A 20,468-nucleotide genomic window follows, 5' to 3' on the forward strand; every position below is an offset into this window, starting at 1 on the left:
CTGTTAGCCTAGCCACAGAAACTTTTGGCGGACTTTTCTCCATTCAATACACCAATTGCAAATAAGAAAATGACGTTTCGAATTACACTTTTGTGAGATATTGTATTTAACTTCTGTTGTCAATGGCGTCTTGTAACGTCATCACAAAGCCACATGCACAAGGGAGGGCGAGAGTTAGGATAACGGAAAGAACCCGGGTTGTTGATTGTTGGAACGTCGGTTTTACAGAAGGACCTGCAGAATATACAGTAAATATGTGCGGTGACTTATACAGTATTTGATGTTAGGAAGGGAGTAAGTATCAGACAAGTTGAAGTAACACTAGTTAGATCTACTTGCACTCTTCTACTGAAACATAGGCCCACAAACTCAAATGTTTTATCTGAGACTGCAAAAAGGCCAGTAAAAAATCTTCTCAGAGGGTTTTCCCCCCACTTTTTTTTTTTTTTTTTTTAACTAAAAGTGTCTTAAAAAAGCTACCATTTAAAAGGGCTAATTTCATGTGTTTTTTTCTATGGGCAGGAAAAACTTTCACAGCTCAATTTTGTTCCCATATATGAGACATCATTGTAAAGTTTAGAGTCTGCACTCTCAGATTCCATGATTAACTCTGTTTGCCTCTAGGCCTACTTGCGGCCTGTTTTCCTGTGACTGGTCACATTTGTGCATTGAACAGCTACGGGAGAATTAATGGGAAGCAGAAAGTAAGCAAGTGCAACTGAAGCCCTTCTTAAAGGTCGATAATTGTTTCAACTGGTTCTAGATTAGTTTTGTCGAAGAATGTATCATAAATTTCATTACATTATACTCAGTAGACGCACGCTTTTATCCAAATCGACTTATCGTAATTTAGCCACAGGGTATTGGTTATGTTCATTGAAGTCATGTGGGGTCATTTCATTTGCTTTGCCTGGCACACTTCAGAGGCCAGTATGGGATTGGAACCCACAACCTTCTGATTTAAAGACCAATAGAAACAACCTAACCCCTCGGATTCAGTATCTTAACAATGTATCTACAATACACACCTTACATACAGAACGCTGAAAGCAAATGCATTGAACTGAAGTCTCTACTCAGAGCATCCAGACTTAGCAAAACCTGTAATGAAAAAAAAATCTGGTCCATCGGGTCTTACTGTTTGAAATCCTCCCCTGCTCCCCACAGCTCCCTCTCTTTCTGGGACTATTTTCTATTTCATGGTTTATTTCCTCATCTTGGTTTTGGAGAGGATGTATTAAGCTCTGCTTCCTCTCTGCCAGGGGGGATTTGGAGAAGACTGCAACTTCCTCCTCCTCACACTCTCGGCTGCTCAGAACTGGCAGGCAGATGCTCTTGGAAAAGTCTGTTGCGAAGGAGTCTGTCAGGGCTGGAAGGCAACTGAGCCAATGGTTGAGAGGGTCTTTTTCTGGCCAAAGGCAGGGCTTAGCTGGGACAAAAAATCAGGCCAGGCATTTTCAGCCAGACAGTTAGAGAAACAATGAAGCCTGTGACAACACATTTAGTCATCTATTCCGAGCTATTTTGACCTCAACAGACAAAATTGATATTTAAATCTGGCTCGGAGAGGTCAGCTGTAGCGGCTTGAGAACTGATATCTCTACATTGAGGAGAGGACCAGGCCAAAATCATCAACAGTCCACCGGGCAAATGCCCTGTATACCTTATGACTAATCCAGCCATGGACGAAGGGTTATGGGACTGGAACCGGTCTCTGTGTGTATTGTGCAGTCATGCATCTTGAGAATATGAGTTACTTCTGTTGCAGCACAAATAGACCACATTGAAGAGCCAGCTGAATAGCTTTACCAGTGCACTTATGAGTAGCAACAAGGATTAAATAATTTGTACACAATATAATAGAGTTCGCTATTATTGGCACATTTATGTTTGTACTCAAACAAACACGCAACGAACGCACAGGTGAACAGAAATTCTCTTTTTGTTTCTATGTCTATGTCTACCTCTCACATTCTCTCTCACTATTTTATATACCTTAGTGGCCACATTCTAGCTTTATACACCCATTTCCTGACTCTCTCGCAACCTGGAGGGTGTTGGGCTAGGTATTGCAATGGTCTTGTTCTTGCAATAATTTGGGTCGTCTGCGGTTGATGCCAAATACTCAACACATGCATCAGGCATTGGAGAGGAGGACGGTTCACCATCTCTGATTGGTGAGGAGGACAGGTTAGAAGGATCAGGAGCGCGCTCAACACCTTGTAGTCTAATACTTTACACTGGGTGCTTAACTTAGTCAATGAATTAACTCAAATCTCAAAAATAAATGAATAAAAAGCACTCATCAGATTTCTTTTTGCTTTTTTAATCGCCTCACATCCCAGACGTTTAGGGCTTACCAGAGCCATTTAATAACAGAGTTGCGCAAACCGGGGACCAGGAAGTCGGTTGGTGATGTGATTCGCGTAGATTAAAATGTTTCTTAACAGTAAACTTCTGTTCGTTGGAAACTAACACAGAACCATCACATACCAAACAAAGATTAAGTACAAACAAATTACATTACCTTTACCACATTTTCTGTGTTCTACGGCCACCTCCTGGAACTAAGTAACTTCTAATAGAACTAAAGTCAATGGGGATTTCCATGTTAACGCTCCGTGAGGCTCCATGAGAGCCGCCATTGCTGTGGAAAGATTGGTCCATAGAGGTCTATGGGAGTGGCGTAACTCTGATATTAGATGGCTCTGGGGCTTACACCCTTCTTCAGTGTGAAATGGCGATGGAGGACAGGTTGCCGTCTCTAATTGGTGAGGAGGACAGGTTGCCATCTCTGATTGGTGAGGAGGACAGGTTGCCATCTCTGATTGGCGAGGAGGACAGGTTGCCATCTCTGATTGGTGAGGAGGACAGGTTGCCATCTCTGATTGGTGAGGAGGACAGGTTGCCATCTCTGATTGCTCTAGTTTTCTCAGTGCAGAGTTTATTTCCAAACGTTATGCTGTCCATTCACTAATTTGACCTTTTTCATGAATATTCACTGAGTAAATAAACTAATTTTTTGGTTTGCCGGCAAAGATTACTGGTGGACTACATGGAAAGCATCCACCTATGCATGTATTGAATAGTGTAAATGTCCAGGTATAATGAATACTTGTCTCCTCTACCTCCCTAAAATGTGGTAACCCTCTCAGAATGTTCTTGATTTGGTCTTACAAGTTATCACTGCTATTCAGTGGATTTTTCCCCTCTGTTTTCTGTTGGAGAAACATTCCAGAATATAAACAAATACTATAATGTATGCTCTAAACTTAAAGAATCAGTGTCTAATAAAGTTATTGAAGTTATTCTTCAAGTTTCTCCAAGCAATAGCCGGTTGTAAGTTAAGACGCAGACGCCAACGTTTTTGGTTTCCCTTCAAGTTGAAGTTTAACATCTCAGCCACACCTAATACTCGACACGAACACGACTAATAAGCGTCCAAGAGAGAGCTCACAGCACTTCTTACTGCATGCAGCTCATTGTTAAGCCGTCAACACATTCGTAAGAGATAATTCACCATTTCAATCAACACACAGTTGAGATATAGTTCCCAGCCTTTTGATTTCCCCTCCCTCTCCCCTTATTTCCCTCGTCTTCTGCCTCCTCTCACTTTCCCGAGTCAGACAGTCTTTCTCCCTTGTAGCTCTCTTTGTTTTTTTGTCCTCCTGTTTTGCTCTGCTCTCTTCCAAGCTAAAGACCAGATGTTCAACTATTTTCTGTGTGATATCTTGAGCTGCAAAAAAAGAAAAAAATAGAAATACAAAAAAAATCTCCCGCCACTGCCAGTTCACATCAAGTTCATGCAGCTGGAAGAGATATGTTTGTAATTACGGGATCTCAAAGCAGACTGATGAAGCGAGGTTCACAGGGTACAAGAAGGAGACTGAGACTTCACACGCCTGTGCACGCCAGTAGACAGGCATCATAGGCCACGGCCCATCAGACTACATCATAGTAGCATGTCCATTTTTAGTCATGGTGATAATGTTTAGTAATGCCATGCTAAGTTTTGCCATGAAAAGACATGCAGTTCAATAAAACTGATATTTAAAGATGGAGACATAGATGGAGATTTCTGGTGGTGAAATGTAAATACATGTTGATTTTGGGACAAAATGCCTTATTTGAATGGAATATGAGATCTGGCAAATCAGAATTCCTCATAGGAGAGTTGTGGTTTATGATTCCCCATGGCCATTTATTGGGCGTTATGAATGTATCATTCGGTATAGCCCATAGCCAATCGTGTCAGTTGCATTCAAGCAAGCTGTTAGCTTCCGTTTGTCAAGTACCACATGTCAAAGCCTTTCCACACCTCCCTGCTCTCTGATTGGCTCCCTGTCTCAGGTTAGTGTTTTGACACTAGGTGCGATCGACTTGTCGTCAACGCATGCATGCGCATTTAGACAGCAATGCACCCTGGATGAAAATGCTGCATGACGGTTAGATTTCCTGTCAAACTTCGAAATTTCGTCGATGTTGCGTCGACGAGGTGACATGTCACATGGTGTCAAACTATCGCGGGATGAATGCGACTGCAGTCAGATCTTGCAACCTCTGCAGTTGCTTATCCCCTTCAACGCTCGCCTGCAGACTGCCTCCGAGGTCACGCGCCCATGAACTGGTTGGTCAACAACTCACTCACGTGTGTATATGAGTCTTGTCTCACACCCCTACACAAGTTTGCGCAGGTCCCCACTTCAGCTCCTCCTTACTGCCTGTCCCCCCACTCCTCACACGTGGTGCGTTAGTAGAGCAAACTGGTGCGAGCTCATCGTCTCGTTCATATTTGTGGCCGACTTTAAATGCGCTGTATTTAATAACACCCACATCGTGACAACAAGTTCTCGCTCACGTGCTTCGTCAACGTTGGTCGACAGCAACAGAAGTCGTATGGGGCTATTGGCATCTATGCTGTCTTTCAGATCGGAGCGATAATGCAAAGCAGCATGGGATTTCCCGGGCTACATTTGTGCACCTCCAGTCAGTTAATATTTCCCTCCCTATTACTTCTTGATCGGGTCTTCTGGGAAGACGGTTAACTGGTGTAACCACAGGGATGTTGGAGCGGGACGTACAATGATGCATTACATACAAGCAGATTTACATGTCATGACCAAACGTTAGCGTTTGGGTCAAATCAGGCACACATTTCACACTTCAACAGAGTTCACCCCTCCCACCAGTCAATGTTTCTATATTTGGTCGTTCTAGACCCTATTATAATTAGTTGAAGGGTATGACAAGACCAGGATACTTTTGCCCTCTGTTGATTTGAGTTGGATCCAGTCATCTGTCACAGATTCGTATTTGTGTGACAACTTTTGTGTGGACAGATTTTTGAAATTTTCTGTTGTACTACTCTATAATTGATACACAAACTGATGCCCTTTTGGAGACCAACACTTTCAAGATTTCTGACTTTTAAGATACCTGTTGCGTTGTCAGAATAGATGCTTCGGCATCAAGTTCCACACGTTTCTTCACAAAGTGTTATTACAGTTTCCAATATTTATGCCCCTCAGAAGCACTTTTCCTTTTTTCCCCCCTTTTTCCTTAAATTAGAAAAAATAGTAAGTTCAACAGCTTGCTGATTAGACAAGTCAAATCATTTGGTTTCATCCATATGGTAATCATCATCAATCAAGGTACCAGATGCATCTTGAATCAAGCGAATCAGCCCTGGGTATGCTAACTACTGAAAAGTGCTCTCGATGGTTTATGGGCATTATTCAAAAAGAGATTCCAGGCATTTCTTCATTGAGAAGGCTAAAACAGCAGAACAACTTCAACAAATGAAAGCTGTTCTGATCCTCCTTTAGCAAAACAAAAAGTGTGTCTTCAGTTCCTCTTCCAGCTATGTAATGCAGGAAACCATGCTGATTAGCCACACTGATTTTGTGTGTAACAGAACATTGTGCTGATCAGTGACACATGTACGTTATGGCACCACGGCAGGCCGCTTTTTGGCAGGGGCGTCATGTTTGTTGTTGGGGGAATGTGTTACCCCGAAGTAGAGATGTCATTCAATCATCATTGAATTAGATAGAAAGAGCAGAACACGTGGCCAGCCTGTAGCTTATACGACCAAGATGTAGGCTGAAGGAAAGGTAACAACATCCAACATATGGGATCACGACACAAATCATCACCTCATAAGTGAAATCGCCTGAGCTAACTGCACAGTAGGACGACCAGATGGCTGATGCTTTGAGAGCACTGGATCTACATCAGTGATGGAAAACCTGACTGTAGAAACTCAAATTCAAAACCACATATTTGTTTGATCACGAGGATGAGAACTTTTATGCCAGGTTAAAGGGTACATTTGGAAAATCACTCGTCACCCAGAACCACATGATTAGTTGATATAGAATTTGAGCTTTGGAATCGTAATCGGCCTTCATTGATCTAATACTGATATGCAGGGCCACTGACAGCTTTGGACGGGCCCAGGACAAAGTCATCTAAAAGCCCCCATCCAATACATACAATTTATGTATCATATATGCCCCCTGTCTCTCTGGGCCTGGGACAACTGACCCCTTTGTTTCCCCACCTCCCCGTCGGCTTCCTTGCTGATATGTTTGGAATGTACATAGAGTACTGGCTGAACGAGAAATCACGCATGCCCTAAAAACAAGGTCTGGTGGTGTAAAAACAGATCACATACATCATGTGCATGAGAGCACCATACCGCTGGGACTGTATTCAGCTGTGTACACTTGGGCGTGGAGGTGTTGAGTGGGTGACATGGTTCTTCTGCGAAGCGTGACAGGGTTGAGAGACCACCCAAGCCCAGTTAGGGTTTTTTTCAGTGCTGAGGTGGGATGAAGCTGACCTGAGATCCCTGTTGCCTCTTGTACACAGAAAATGTTGCAGTGTTAATTCAACGGTTCTGAGCACATATGGTCCCACTCGATTTCATTGTTAAATTTTAACTTTTTTAGTGTTGAAGTAACACTGTGAAGCTATATGTGCTAGAAGATACGACACTGCTCAAGGCAGCCCTCTATGTGTTAATTCAACACTCAGAGTTGAATGTAATACTAAATCGAGTGAAACCATATGCTCAAAACAGTGTTGAATTAACACTGCAGTCTTTACTGTGTATGCTTTCATTTCATGCTTTCAGTGAGGTCACTACTCATACAATTCTGGCATACAATATGTAACGCTTGCACTTTTGTGAGAAGACGCATGTGGAAGGAAATGTTTTAGGTGCATGGGACAGGATATTGTCATTATTCCAATGTTGTGCAAATGAGCTAAACTTGGCTTGTGTGCATTGTGCCACAATTTTGTTATTAATCTGAAAGCTAAAGCTTTTGATTCCAATATTGTATTCTCTGGTAATGTTGGTTAAAAAAAAAAAAAAAACTACTGCATTAAACGGCCCACCTCAAATGTTTTATGCACATTTAAAGTACAGTTGACCTAACTGCATTGTGTGAGGTTCATAAAAATAATTTACATAAATGAATGTGATTTTGGGTAGCTCCACCTTAAGTTAAGTTAGTACAGTAACTAGCTTCACACACACAAACTAAAGTCAATAATAGAATGTGCATGAAGACAACCAGCAGGTTGTGCTTTACTTAAAGGAACAGACCACCCTTTTTTGATTTTCACATAATTGCAGTATCTCCAAGCATTATTCATGAACGTGCATATAATTTTCGTCTATGTGTTTGCATTGCCCCGTTTGACAGTATACCCAAATTAGGCATAGTAATGCAAGTCTATGGTACAAAATAAAACACCATCAAATGTACTTCTAAACCACTTTAAAATGAATGTAACATTCACCAGAGAGTAAAACAGCAATTTAATTCGGTCCAGTGATCACTTGTGGCTTGATGCTAAAGATACCAGTTACTTTCAGTGATTATGCTAAGCTATGCTAATAATTCTGATCCAATAAATCTAAGTACTGAAAACACAGAGAAGACAATGATATGCACATTCATGAACAATGCTGGGAAATACTGCAAATATGTGAAAATCAAAAAAGGGTGGTCTGTTCCTTTAAGTGCATGGGAGAATAGATCCCAGGGTGTGTAAGTGGGTCTATTTTCTTCTCAGAGGCCATCTGTTCACACACTTGTGAATCACTTATAATGGGCTTATGCAATATGCTACAACTGGGGTTTGTTTGGGCTGAGGGAAGGCATAATTCATTTGCATGATCATACAAATATCCAAGGTTTATGGTTCAGGAAAATTCATTAGATAGACCGAAGACAGATTTAATTTATGATATAATGTGCTAAGTACAGTCACAGACATGGATAATAGCTTTATGTGTTTTTAGAAGATTAGTTGTTGAAATTAAATAGAAGTATCAGAGTTTCAGTGCTACAAATTATAGTTAGACATTCCTAGTCCAAATAAAGTGGTTGCTTCTCTGTAAAGCTGTCTTTGCATTCAAATACTAGGCTACTGATTTTCATTGAAGTGGACTCGTTTCTGTCACCAATTGCATACCTGTACGACTTCAGCCAGCTTTTACTTTACTTACATGTATCTCTTTTAAGCCGTTTTCTCCAGTATGTGTGTGCTGGTTGCCACACAGGTCATGGCCATCAACGGGGACATTCAAGATGTTGGGTGTGTGTAGTATACATGTAGGCCTACGTACAATAAGGGCCTGTTTGTGTCTATAGCCTTTTCTTTTGTCCTTTTACGTGCTGAAGAGAAAACAACAGTGCATGACTGGGCCCTTAGCATAATAAATCAACTAAATGGTTATGTGAATAAACCTTTATACAAGGCCGCAATATCTAACTGTACATCATGTGCTATGGTGGATGAGGGGTATTGCCAAAAGGTATGAAACGCTTTCTTAAGTAAGGATAAGTACAGTGAGCGTGTCGGACATGAGATCTTTCTGGTTGGGATAAGTCCACAGTTAATGGATGATGGCACATAGTTTTGAACCGAGGTATGCCAGTGTTACTGTTGCATCCGTTTAAAGCAGTTTTATGTGTTCTAGTTTTGGCTCTTTGAGCCCTTGATATGCAAAATGATTGTCACATCATCTAATAAAAGCAATATGTAATACCGGTAAATCTCTCTATATGAAATAATATAATACCACTGATAAACACCCCCCAATGTTTGATAGATGACAAATACGTACAAGCTAGTACTTCCTAAAATGGACAAAGAGCTAACGTCGAGCTAACAACCACTGTAGTCGGGGAAAGGCATCCCTGGTCACCTGAGCAATGGAGCACTCCAGTCTGCTGCTGCACCGCCAGTCTAGGCCCATGTCATCTGTGGATTTCATCATAACCTGGCCACAAGGAACCCGTGGCCCCATGTCAGGTCTGGAATACCCATCTCTGGTTGCCAAACTCTCGCTGTAGACCTGTCTGGCTCTTTCTGCTCTCACAAATCTACCAGGCAGAGCTACAGTACAGTAAGATGGATCTTGTGTAGACAAACATGAGACAAAAACTACTGGCCTGAAGGTTCAATATGTATTCAAGAAGCACAAAGGAAGAAGTATTTACACTAACTGTAGAGAAAATTGATGTTGATTCTTCTTCTTCTTCTTCTTCTTCTTTTTCTTCTTCTTCTTCTTCTTCTTCTTCTTCTTCTTCTTCTTCTTCTTCTTCTTCTTCTTCTTCTTCTTCTTCTTCTTCTTCTTCTTCTTCTTCTTCACCTTTCTGTCTTTCTTTCACAACAAGAGGCTGTTGCAGATATACTGCATGTAGGTCCATAATGCCGGACCCCAGCTCCTCACTCCAGCTCATAACAGGGGGATTTTGTCCAAATCCAAGGATGACATCATCACTCTGTTTGCCTGCCATATTCTATAGTCGAGTAGATTTCATCTGTCTTTGTGTGTTTGCTTGCAATGGGCTGTGTGTGTGTGTGTGTGTGTGTGTGTGTGTGTGTGTGTGTGTGTGTGTGTGTGTGTGTGTGTGTGTGTGTGTGTGTGTGTGTGTGTGTGTGTGTGTGTGTGTGTGTGTGTGTTTGTATGTGTGTGTGCGTGGCTTGTGAAGCTTGCTTGGCGGTTTTATGAACTTGTGGGACAAACTGATAACTATCTTTGTGGATGATGCTTCAGGCTCTGCTGTGACCCCTGGATTATGTACAAGTCTTTCTTTCTCTCTCTCTCTCTCTCTCTCTCTCTCTCTCTTCTCTCTCCCTCCCTCCTCGCACGCCACAGAGATAGTATCCAGCTTACCCTAATCATGCCTCAATTCATCCTTCCTCCCTTTCCCACCAAGCCCAGTTCACCACCACAAGCTCCCTAAACCCTCTTCCCAATTAACCACAGCTGTGAATAAGCTTATTTAAGGCCAATCACCCACCATCAGCTCGAGGCAACCGCAACAGTTAAAAGACACAATGTTCTTGAAAAGCAGATGTCTTGCACTGCTGAGGAGGTGGAGAAAGAGAAGATATGCTCACAAGTACACTCAAGATAAACTTGACACACCTTCAACACAAACTCCTCATGCCATATGAATAGCATCATTGACGATCAAAGGAAGAAAGCTCACTAAAATCTCTTAAGGAAGGTTTTCAGATTTCACTGTGTCCTCACCAAGAGCAAGCAAAAAGAACAAAATAGATACTTTTATACAGAATATAGTGAGTGTGAACAATGATTTGCTTCACATGTGTTATGAGCATCTTGACTGGTGAGCTTTAAGCGATACTGCACCATTTCTAGAAATAAGCTCATTTTACTCCCTGAGTTCAGTTATTGAGTTTTACCTTACTCCTGTTCTTCCAGCCGTTCTTTGAGTGTGACAGTGCACATTTTACCTCCAAGCTAGTATTTATCATTGAATCTTATGGGTTGCTAGCTTGTTACTACTCAGGTAGCAAAGTTTATCTGGCCCATTGTTGGCCCTATCCTTTTGTCGCGAGTGCTGACAGTCGGCCCAATTCTGGCTTTGTCCGCGGCCCAATAATGGCCCTACTACCGTATGCCGACAGTGTCGGCTCAGTGTTGGCTCAGTTACTGCATGAGACTGACAGTTATGTTCAGTGTCGGCCGAGTGTTGGCTCGGTTACTGCATGAAGTGTTGGCTGAGTCACGGTAACCAGTGTTCCAGCCGAGCTGACACTCAGCCGACAATGCCGACATTCTGCCAAGATCGGGCCGACTGTTCTTGCTACCTGGGTAGGCAGCATCATCAGACTAAGACAATGGCTGAAAGAACAGAAGAAATGAGACTAGAACTAGAGGAACCATTTAACTGATGGAGAGGTTTAAAATGGACTTCTTTTCAGAAATGGTACAGTATCGCTTTGATATTGATGATGGCATGATGCCACCAGCAATCAGTGCAGACCCTTTTCAGCCAATATGATATATTAATAATGTGGTAAGATCACATTTTCAGCCATTGTTGAATGTTAAGATGTTTAGGTGCTGTTTCCACGTGGCAGGATATTTTTTTAGCAGGGTATTTTTTTCTCCTGTTTAGGTGTAAACGCAAAATGTGGATAAAAAATTATCCTCCATTGTAACAAATGCGTTTCAGCCCCCTAAATAGGATATTTTTTGCTCCTGCTTTTTATACCTGGATTTTGAATATCTGCTACGTGGAAACGGAAGGCCAAAACCAATGCAAAACCAATGGACCCAGGAGAAAAAAATATCCATATAAAATATGTGGAAACCGCACCTTAGGGTCATGGATGACATGGGCTCCACACAAAAGATTTAAGCTAGCGTTTTGTGTGAATGCCACAAGGGGTTTTAATGTGTGTCAGGACTAAGCAGCCTCTGAGTATAATGACTATATACACGTACCTCGATCAGGTTGATACATTGAAATCATCTATATTCCACACACAGGTGACTTGGAATACAGTAGGTGTCATGAGAATGTAGCTTTGTAACACTGTTTGCTCATTTCTGATCTAGTGCATAACATGCAAAACGCCATAGGTGTCAAGTACAATTCATTTAACACTAGCACATTACATTGCTGTTACACCATTGTACCTAATTAGATAGATAGACTGTGTTGTTACTTAAAAAAAAAAACTAACAAGGATCCCACCACAAACTTAATCCAACAGGTGCAGAGTCAACTGATCATAAGACAAGTACACAGGTCTACTGGTCACTCAGAAAGGTTACTTGTGTTTGAAGGAAACTGTGTTTCTAATGTTTTACTTTTACTTTTGACATTTCTGCAAAACACAAAGCTGCTATTGTAGAGGCTGTGAATGTGATGGTGTTGCTGTTGTTATCTCTCTCCTCTCCCCAGGCTCGGACAGCATGCGGACTCTGAGCACCCCCAGCCCTGCTCTCATCCTCACTCCCCAAACCATCATCCCTCTTCACACCAACACCTCCGGCTCCACAGTGTCCGGCGAAACGGTCGCTCTGGTGCACCCCCCTCCAGGAAACCACCAGCTGGCCCCCGTCGACCTCCTCCCAGACAACATCCTCCTCCAGATCTTCTCCCACCTCTCCACCAACCAGCTGTGCCGCTGCGCTCGCGTCTGCCGCCGCTGGTACAACCTGGCCTGGGACCCTCGCCTGTGGAACGCCGTGCGGCTCACGGGAGAACTGCTCCACGCCGACCGAGCCCTGAGGGTGCTCACGCACAGACTGTGTCAGGACACGCCCAACGTCTGCCTGACCCTGGAGACGGTGGTGGTCAGCGGCTGTCGGCGGCTTACCGACCGCGGCCTCCACACGGTGGCCACCTGCTGCCCCGAGCTGCGGCACCTGGAGCTGGCCGGCTGCTTCAACGTGTCGGACGAGGCCGTGTTCGAGGTGGTGTCCCGCTGCCCCAACCTGGAGCACCTGGACGTATCAGGTGATGTGTCTTCTTTGATATTAGGTCTATATCTGATGATATTAGGAAATTGGGCTTTGTTATGATCTGATCTTATTTAGGACTAATATTATTACTGTGTGTGTGTGTGTGTGTGTGTGTGTGTGTGTGTGTGTGTGTGTGTGTGTGTGTGTGTGTGTGTGTGTGTGTACTTTCTCATGTGAACCCTGGACAATTGGCGCCTTACGGCAGCCTCCAGAGCTGGTGTGGGCAGGGCATTACACTTAGCTGATGCTTTTATCCAAAGCGACTTGCAGTTATTTACAGGGTATTAGTTTCAGTCCCTGGAGCAATGTGAGGTTCAGGTGCCTTGCTCAAGGACACTTTAGACTTAGAGTAGATGGAGGTGTAGACTGACGTTGGTGATCTCAAGACCACCCCCTCACCATTAGTTGTAGTGGTGGGTGTCTTGGCTTTATAAAGTCAATTTCCCCGTCACACAGATTAGTTTAGTAGGTAGGTAGGTTAGTCTCCTTAGTCGATGCTGCACTGCACATAGGTCATTATAGACACTGGGATTGAAAGTCACACTGTACATGAATGCTGGAGGTGCACACTGTATATGTGGCTGCAGCAAGAGTAATCATTTTGTGCAATATTGCTGGCACCTTGGTCATATGCCGTTATTATTACCCTCAGCCCATCTCGGACAATTATTTTAAAGACAGTTTAGTTATGCTTAAGTCTGTTGTGTTGAATGGTTGGAGCAAAGTATTAACCCAGTGTTTCTCAACAGGGGTGCCGAGGCACCCTGGGGTGCTGCAGGCCCCCCTCAGGGGTGCCGCGGAAACATGGTTGATAATACATTTTGTAATATAATACATATTTGTGTAAATTAACAAATGAATGCTTAGTCAGTGGAATCTTTCATCTGCCATTTACGCACAATGAAGTAAGCTGCAACTTCGAACGTAGATTGTGTGACATCTCCAAATGTGTTAATTTTCTAATCTTGTGTGATATCGGATGCAATGCCATGTTACAGCTTGTTGGCTTGGGGTGCCTTGAAATTTTTCATGAATTGAAAGGGTGCCTCGCCTAAAAAAAGGTTGAGAAACACTGTATTAACCCATTGGTGCTGGATGCTGCAAAGACAAAACATTAGGTGCGATCGAGATGTCATCAACGCATGCATGCACATTTAGACAGCAATGCACCCTGGATGAAAATGCTGCATGACGGTTAGATTTCCTGTCAAACTTCGAAATTTCGTCGACGTTGCGTTGACGAGGTGACATGTCACATGGTGTAAAACTATCGCGGGATGAATGCGGCTGCAGTCAGATCTTGCAACCTCTGCAGTTGCTTATCCCCTTCAACGCTCGTCGGCGCTCGTCGGCGGACTGCCTCCGAGGTCACGCGCCCATTAACTGGTTGGTCAACAACTCACTCACGTGTGTATATGGGTCTTGTCTCACACCTCTACACAAGTTTGCGCAGGTCCCCACTTCAGCTCCTCCTCACTGCCTGTCCCCCCACTCCTCACACGTGGTGTGTTAGTAGAGCAAACCGGTGCGAGCTCATCGTCTCGTTCATATTTGTGGCCGACAACAAGTTCTCGCTCACCTGACTTTTGCAACATCGACGCTCGCAACAAAGTCGTACGGGGCTAGTGACCCAGGTGCCTGAAGCTGCGTGGACGTAGCATTCAGGCTCATGAGATTTTTATTCCAAATATGGTATGTTAGATCTGAATAAACACATTCTAATGCAAGATGATGGGCTTTGTTTTTAAATGCAAAGTTTATTTCATGTTTTATGTGCTTCGGAGGCTCAGATATTTAGGGTTTTATAGGCTGAGGGCACCTTTTCGAAAAAAAAAGGGCTTAGACATTTAAGCAGGTGTTGTTTGCAGGTGCCTTAGGCATCAATGGATTAATCAGGCGCCGTTTCATCTCATTGAAGCTGGAGTTTTAGTTTAATTTGTGATTTCAAAGTTCTTTTATTGAGGGTCGTGTTTACTTGTGGTGGATGTCCAAATGAACCTTGTACAATGCAGGCCAATGCCTCCACAATCAAACTGAATCATATCATTAGCATATCATAAGGAGGCGTTGCTCCCTAAATCCCACATTTTGCTGTGGACATTCACGATACATTTCTTAAAAAAAAGAAAACAATCATGATTCATTGCACTTCTGTTTTCTCTGCGCTGTGCAAAGCTGGAAAATACATTAAGGCATTGAGGGGGAATCACTGCCAGTGTCTACTACTCCCAAGAGGACAAAAGGCGAAGGCCTGGTCGGCTTTGAAAAAGCTGGACTCCCCAACCTGAGAGAGAGAGAGAGAGAGAGAGAGAGAGAGAGAGAGAGAGAGAGAGAGAGAGAGAGAGAGAGAGAGAGAGAGAGAGAGAGAGAGAGAGAGATTCAGGCTGGCTGTCTGCTCCTTTCATTAGGGGTGTGACACGCTAAAAAGCTATCCTCATTATTGAAAAGTCCCCATTATTTCATGGTCAAGGAAAGTCAAAGTCATTACAAAGAGGAAGTCACTTTCATTGAAAGAAAGAAAAGAAAGTCTCGCAAATCACCATTGTTGCTATGAAGAGAAATGGATCAAATATAACGAATGAAAGTGAACCAATATTATTCTGCCAGTGGGTAATGTGTCTGACTGAATTCTTCCCCTCTCTCTGCCTCTCTGAGGAAAGACTAAGAGGTAAGACCATTTCTCTCATTCTTTCTCTCTCTCTCTATCTCTCTCTCTCTCTCTCTCTCTCTCTCTCTCTCTCTGTAAAGACTGAGAAGTGAGTCCCTACTTGAGGGCGCATTAAACTGCCACGGATCACTTCCCTCTCTAAATAAATGATTGTAACCATAATAAGAGCCTTTCTTGCCACGTCTTCCCAAACCAAAACCTTACAAGACACTGATACAGCAGAAAACTGCTACCAACATTAATAAATCTTGATTCTCTTAAAGATTATTCAGACTCAGCGTGGCCTCCAGTTGGCCTTTGGTTAAAGCCTTTGACACTCTCTGGTCTTTGTCAGTTTTGAATTCTCATAAACACTCTGGCTGAGCTACTGTAAGACCTAAACTAGTCCCTGCAGGCCTCCGTACAAAATGCTCTGTCATTATGTCAATGAAGTTTGTTTCGTTTTATTTTTGATAGGGACAGATACATAGCATGTACGTAGGTTGAATAATAGTCAAACAGCTAACATCCAAACACATTACTCTATAATATTGACACGGCGGCTTTATTTAGCCTATACTTCATCTCTGAGTCTTACATCAAGGTATTTAAGTGTTCTTCATAAAGTAAGGTTAGCAGTTTTTAACATAGACGAATTATGCATACTACCACTACCGTATACACATCTGGAATAACGTCCTCATCTGAGGAAACAAGGACAAGTCATCAGTCTATGTAGGCTACGGTTAACTAAGTAAAGTCTTTACACCAGCAGTAAGGATCAATTCTCAACCGATAGTGCATGTAGGTAGCCGAGCATAACTTGACTGAAACACAGAGCTCACACAGAGGAAAAAGGTTGGAATATGTGACAGTGTGGTATTATTAACTTCCCAACACACTGGCCTTATGCATGATGCCATGATTCCAATAGGAGCTTTGTTGTAATTTAAATAATATACATGATATGAATGATGCCGTTGGCTACAAATAGATAGATAAAGACACAGAAAGATCATTCAGATACATAAATATTAATAGTTGAATTTGTGCACAAGTATGTGTGTGTGCATGTATGTGCAATGATATATGTAAAACAAAGCTAGGCCTATATTCCTGTAGAAAATGCAGAAAGTGGGCTAGGCTTTTATTGTGAGCAGCATTATTGAGCAACAAAAAACAGTAGTCAAAGCTCAGTGGACAGGTGTGTTTCTACTGATATTTTGGCAGTTGATAATGCAAGCAAGTCCAGGGGAGGATTCTAACATCAGAGTTCTAAAATTCAAATTCAAAATTTGGAGGGGGGGAACAAGTGGCAGTTGGTCAGGGTCCTTGCTGCCACACCTGCGCAGCTTCTGCCTGCTAGAGTGGAGGAGAGCATTGTGACATCACCAGCCTTGCGGCGCAAGACCGCTTGATAATCTATGAATAAACCAAAAGCTAATTTCCAATACAATACTACAGTAACAGCAAACAATACAGCAACAGCATGTTACAACATGATCTGGAGTGGCAATGAGAACACTACTGTAGGTTTGAGCTACTAGTTTTCTTTTGAAACACAAAGAAAGCAGTCCTTGCTCATAATTGCACCCCAGAGCAATGTCTTAACCTTGATTGGCTTAATCTGCAGCATTGAACTCTGCTATTCCATGATAGGGAATATGAATGAATAAATGTTAAATGTCTGGTTGCAAAGGTGTAGGTTTGGCTCGAAAAGTGGTGGGGACATTTCAATCGCAAATGGTCCGGATATGCTGTTTTTGCATTATTTTTGTGAACGAATGGTAGGGACAAGCTAGGTTTATCTGGAAAGTGGTATGGACATGTCCCCACCGTCCCCCCCTAAAATTACGCCCATGTCTGGTTGTCTCTCCTTCCTTCCAGGCTGCACCAAGGTGACCTGCATCAGTCTGGCTCAAGACCCTCCCGTGGCTCCCACCACCGCCCCGTCCCCATCCCCATGCCCTCAGCGTTGCCAGCAGATCTCCATCCGCTACCTGGACATGACGGACTGCTTCTCCCTGGAGGACGAGGGCGTGCGCACCATCGCCTCCCACTGCCCGCGTCTGACCCACCTCTACCTGCGCCGCTGCCAGCGCCTGACGGACGAGGCTCTCCGGCAGCTGGCCCTCCACTGCCCGGCCATCCGCGAGCTCAGCCTGAGCGACTGCCGGCTGGTGGGGGACTTTGGGCTGCGGGAGGTGGCCCGGCTGGAGGGACGCCTGCGCTACCTGAGCGTGGCGCACTGCTGTCGCATCACGGACGTCGGCGTGCGCTACGTGGCTCGCTACTGCCCGCGGCTGCGCTACCTGAACGCCCGCGGCTGCGAGGGGCTCACGGACCACGGGCTGGGACACCTGGCCCGCAGCTGCCCCAAGCTGCGCTCCCTGGACGTGGGGAAGTGCCCGCTGGTGTCGGACTCTGGGCTGGAGCAGTTGGCGCGGAGCTGCCCGGGCCTGCGCAGGCTGAGCCTGAGGGCGTGTGAGAGCGTGTCGGGCAGAGGGCTGCGGCTGTTGGCTGCTCACTGCTCTGAGCTGCAGCTGCTCAACGTGCAGGAGTGTGAGGTGCCTGCTGAGGCACTGAGGCTGGTCAGACGCCACTGCAGACGCTGTATCATTGAACACACCATCCCTGCCTTCTACTGAGTGGCGGGAGCAAAGAGTAGAGAGCTACTGAGTGGAGAGGATGGGGGTGGAGGAGGTACATGCCAACCCTGCTTTCTACTGAAGGTGGCACAGAGGATAAATACTGTACACATGTGCTGTTCAGCAAGATCTACCCAGTGGAAAATATTGCTTCTCGGAATGGTTTTAATTTTCGTCCTTCAGAAACACATACAATTTTTTTAAAGAACCTTTTTCTCTGAATGATTTTCAAAAAGACAGAATTCAATAAGATCACTTTGTCATGAAACACAAGTGTTCAGTGTTACAAAGTATGTTCAGTCCAAGTTGAACTAAGAATGATCTAGTATTTACCATTCATTAATGTCAGTTATTTTCTATTTTAACCGGAAGAGATCAGTAAGATCTTATTTATTTCTGAGAGACAAGAACAGGACTATTTTAACATGTAATATTTTTTTCTGAGGGGCTAGATGCACAGAAATTCTTATCATTGACAAATGGAGCGCTTTCCTCCCGGCTTTTTGTACTGGCAAGGTAAAAGTAAACATTACACATCCAACAAGGACACTAATGTCAAGTTTAATACATTAGTTGATTTTTTCTTGCATTTAAAGCAACTCCAAAGAATATTTCTCTAGTCGCCTATAGGTGCGTAATTATCAATCACCATTGTCACTATTAAATAGCAGGCTAGTCTCAAAATCCCCTTCGTTACCCATATGTTGGTAATCTAATGGAGAATCTGCATAATTTAGGGGCGTTTGCACATGCAAAGACAATTGAATATGTTTCAGACGTTTCCCAGTAACCTCTGGGCAACTAGGGCTGTAAGACAAGGATGATTTGTAAGACTTTTTTTGTCCATGAACAACGAATTGCCTACATAGTGTGGCAAGGTTCCATTGTGCCATCGACATTGACATAGGGTATGGCAGGAGTGTCATTTATCCTTTTAAGAGATGATTTACCCCCAGAACAATTAAAAAAAAAATCTATGTTCTGTCCATTTGACCTACAAAGACTATTCATTGCTGGTATATTTATCAAGAATGATATTCTGTTTAAAGCCATCCAGTTAATATGTAAGCTGTTATACCACATAATGATTATTTACTGCCTTAACATTATAGGGTAAGCATTTGCACTTTATATGCATCACAGGACTGCTGGGACCAACTACTTGCCAAAGGGAAGCTGCTTATAGCCAGGCTTTGAGGGAGAAAGGAAATGTGATGCTGATATGTTTATGCATAAGGTTGTTTTGTTATGCTTTAATTGACACAATCTACTATTAAGCCCTAAAATGGAAGCACTTTTCTATTAAAAAAAAAGAAAAACTTTGCGTTTGGTGTTGCTTTATTGAATCAACAGCATGAGAGTGTGGAGTGTAGACCATTGTTACATGTGAATATTGCAGCTAATCTTGAAAGTTGTTCATAGTTTGTACATTGTTTAGTACAATGCAAATCTGTGCTTTTAAATCTGTTGCTGTTATGGTTCCCACAGCAGTCATGAGTCCCTAAAAGAGCGCTGGCTAAGAGGCAGCACGGCTGTGATCTGCATTTAGTGTGCAGCTCCTTTCATTACACTGCCTGTGGAGTTTCCAAGTCCTGCAGGCGGGGAAGCCGACAGGGGGAGAGAAGGGGCCAGTTGCCCCGGGCCAAAAGACAGAGGGGGGGGGGGGGGGGGTGGGGGGTGAATTGGGTCCTCATTATTACATCGTAAGCAGGGGCGGAGCTAGCCATTTTGGGGCCCTAGGCGAAATAAAACATGGGGCCCTCAAAACGTCGTTATATAGACATTATAGTATACACATATCATTGTATATATAGACATTATATATTTTAGTGTTTCATCTTTGTTTACTTGACACAAGTGACAAATTAAGATCAAGCCTACTTTTTTGTGTGTTTACCGCAACTCTTGTGACAGTTGGGGCCCCTATGGAGGGCAGAGTTGGGTCGGGGCCCTAGGCAATTGCCTAGGTTTGCCTAATGGAAAGTCCTCTTCTGATTGTAAGTATTGGTTGGGGGAAACCTTTCAGATGACTTTGTCCCGGGCCTGGTAAAAGCTGTCAGCGCCCCTGCCTGCAGGTGCCTCTAATTCTCAGTTCCCACCACTTGTTGGAAATCCAAATGGCTTCTTTTATTATTAAACTATGTGCCATATAGTGTGTGGAGAGGGCCCTGGAACAAAAACCTAGTCTAACCACAAATTCCTATCTGGCAAAATGTTGTTGAGCTCTTGGATAAATGGCTCTATGGTGACACACATGGAAAAAAAAACTGTGTGAGAAAGAATATTTCCATGTAAAGTGGCCCAGACTATAGCAGAGAGTGAAATGTGGCTTTATGGGTTTTGGCTCGGCCCCGAGTATGAG

At 43.5% G+C, this 20,468-nt stretch overlaps 1 protein-coding gene across 1 annotated transcript in view; it reads left to right on the forward strand.

Annotated features, from left to right (window-relative positions):
* Window positions 1–19,396, forward strand: part of si:dkey-192l18.9 (F-box/LRR-repeat protein 7) — a 36,619-nt gene extending 17,223 nt beyond the window's left edge. The window contains exons 3-4 of the mRNA XM_063206540.1: window positions 12,249–12,806; window positions 17,346–19,396. Coding sequence (XP_063062610.1) covers window positions 12,249–12,806; window positions 17,346–18,106 — 1,319 coding nt within the window. The 3' untranslated portion in view covers window positions 18,107–19,396. The remainder of the gene's footprint in view (window positions 1–12,248; window positions 12,807–17,345) is intronic.
* The last annotated feature ends 1,072 nt before the right edge of the window (window positions 19,397–20,468 follow it).

Source organism: Engraulis encrasicolus, chromosome 9, assembly GCF_034702125.1.
Source record: "Engraulis encrasicolus isolate BLACKSEA-1 chromosome 9, IST_EnEncr_1.0, whole genome shotgun sequence".
In the NCBI taxonomy this organism is placed as follows: domain Eukaryota; kingdom Metazoa; phylum Chordata; class Actinopteri; order Clupeiformes; family Engraulidae; genus Engraulis; species Engraulis encrasicolus.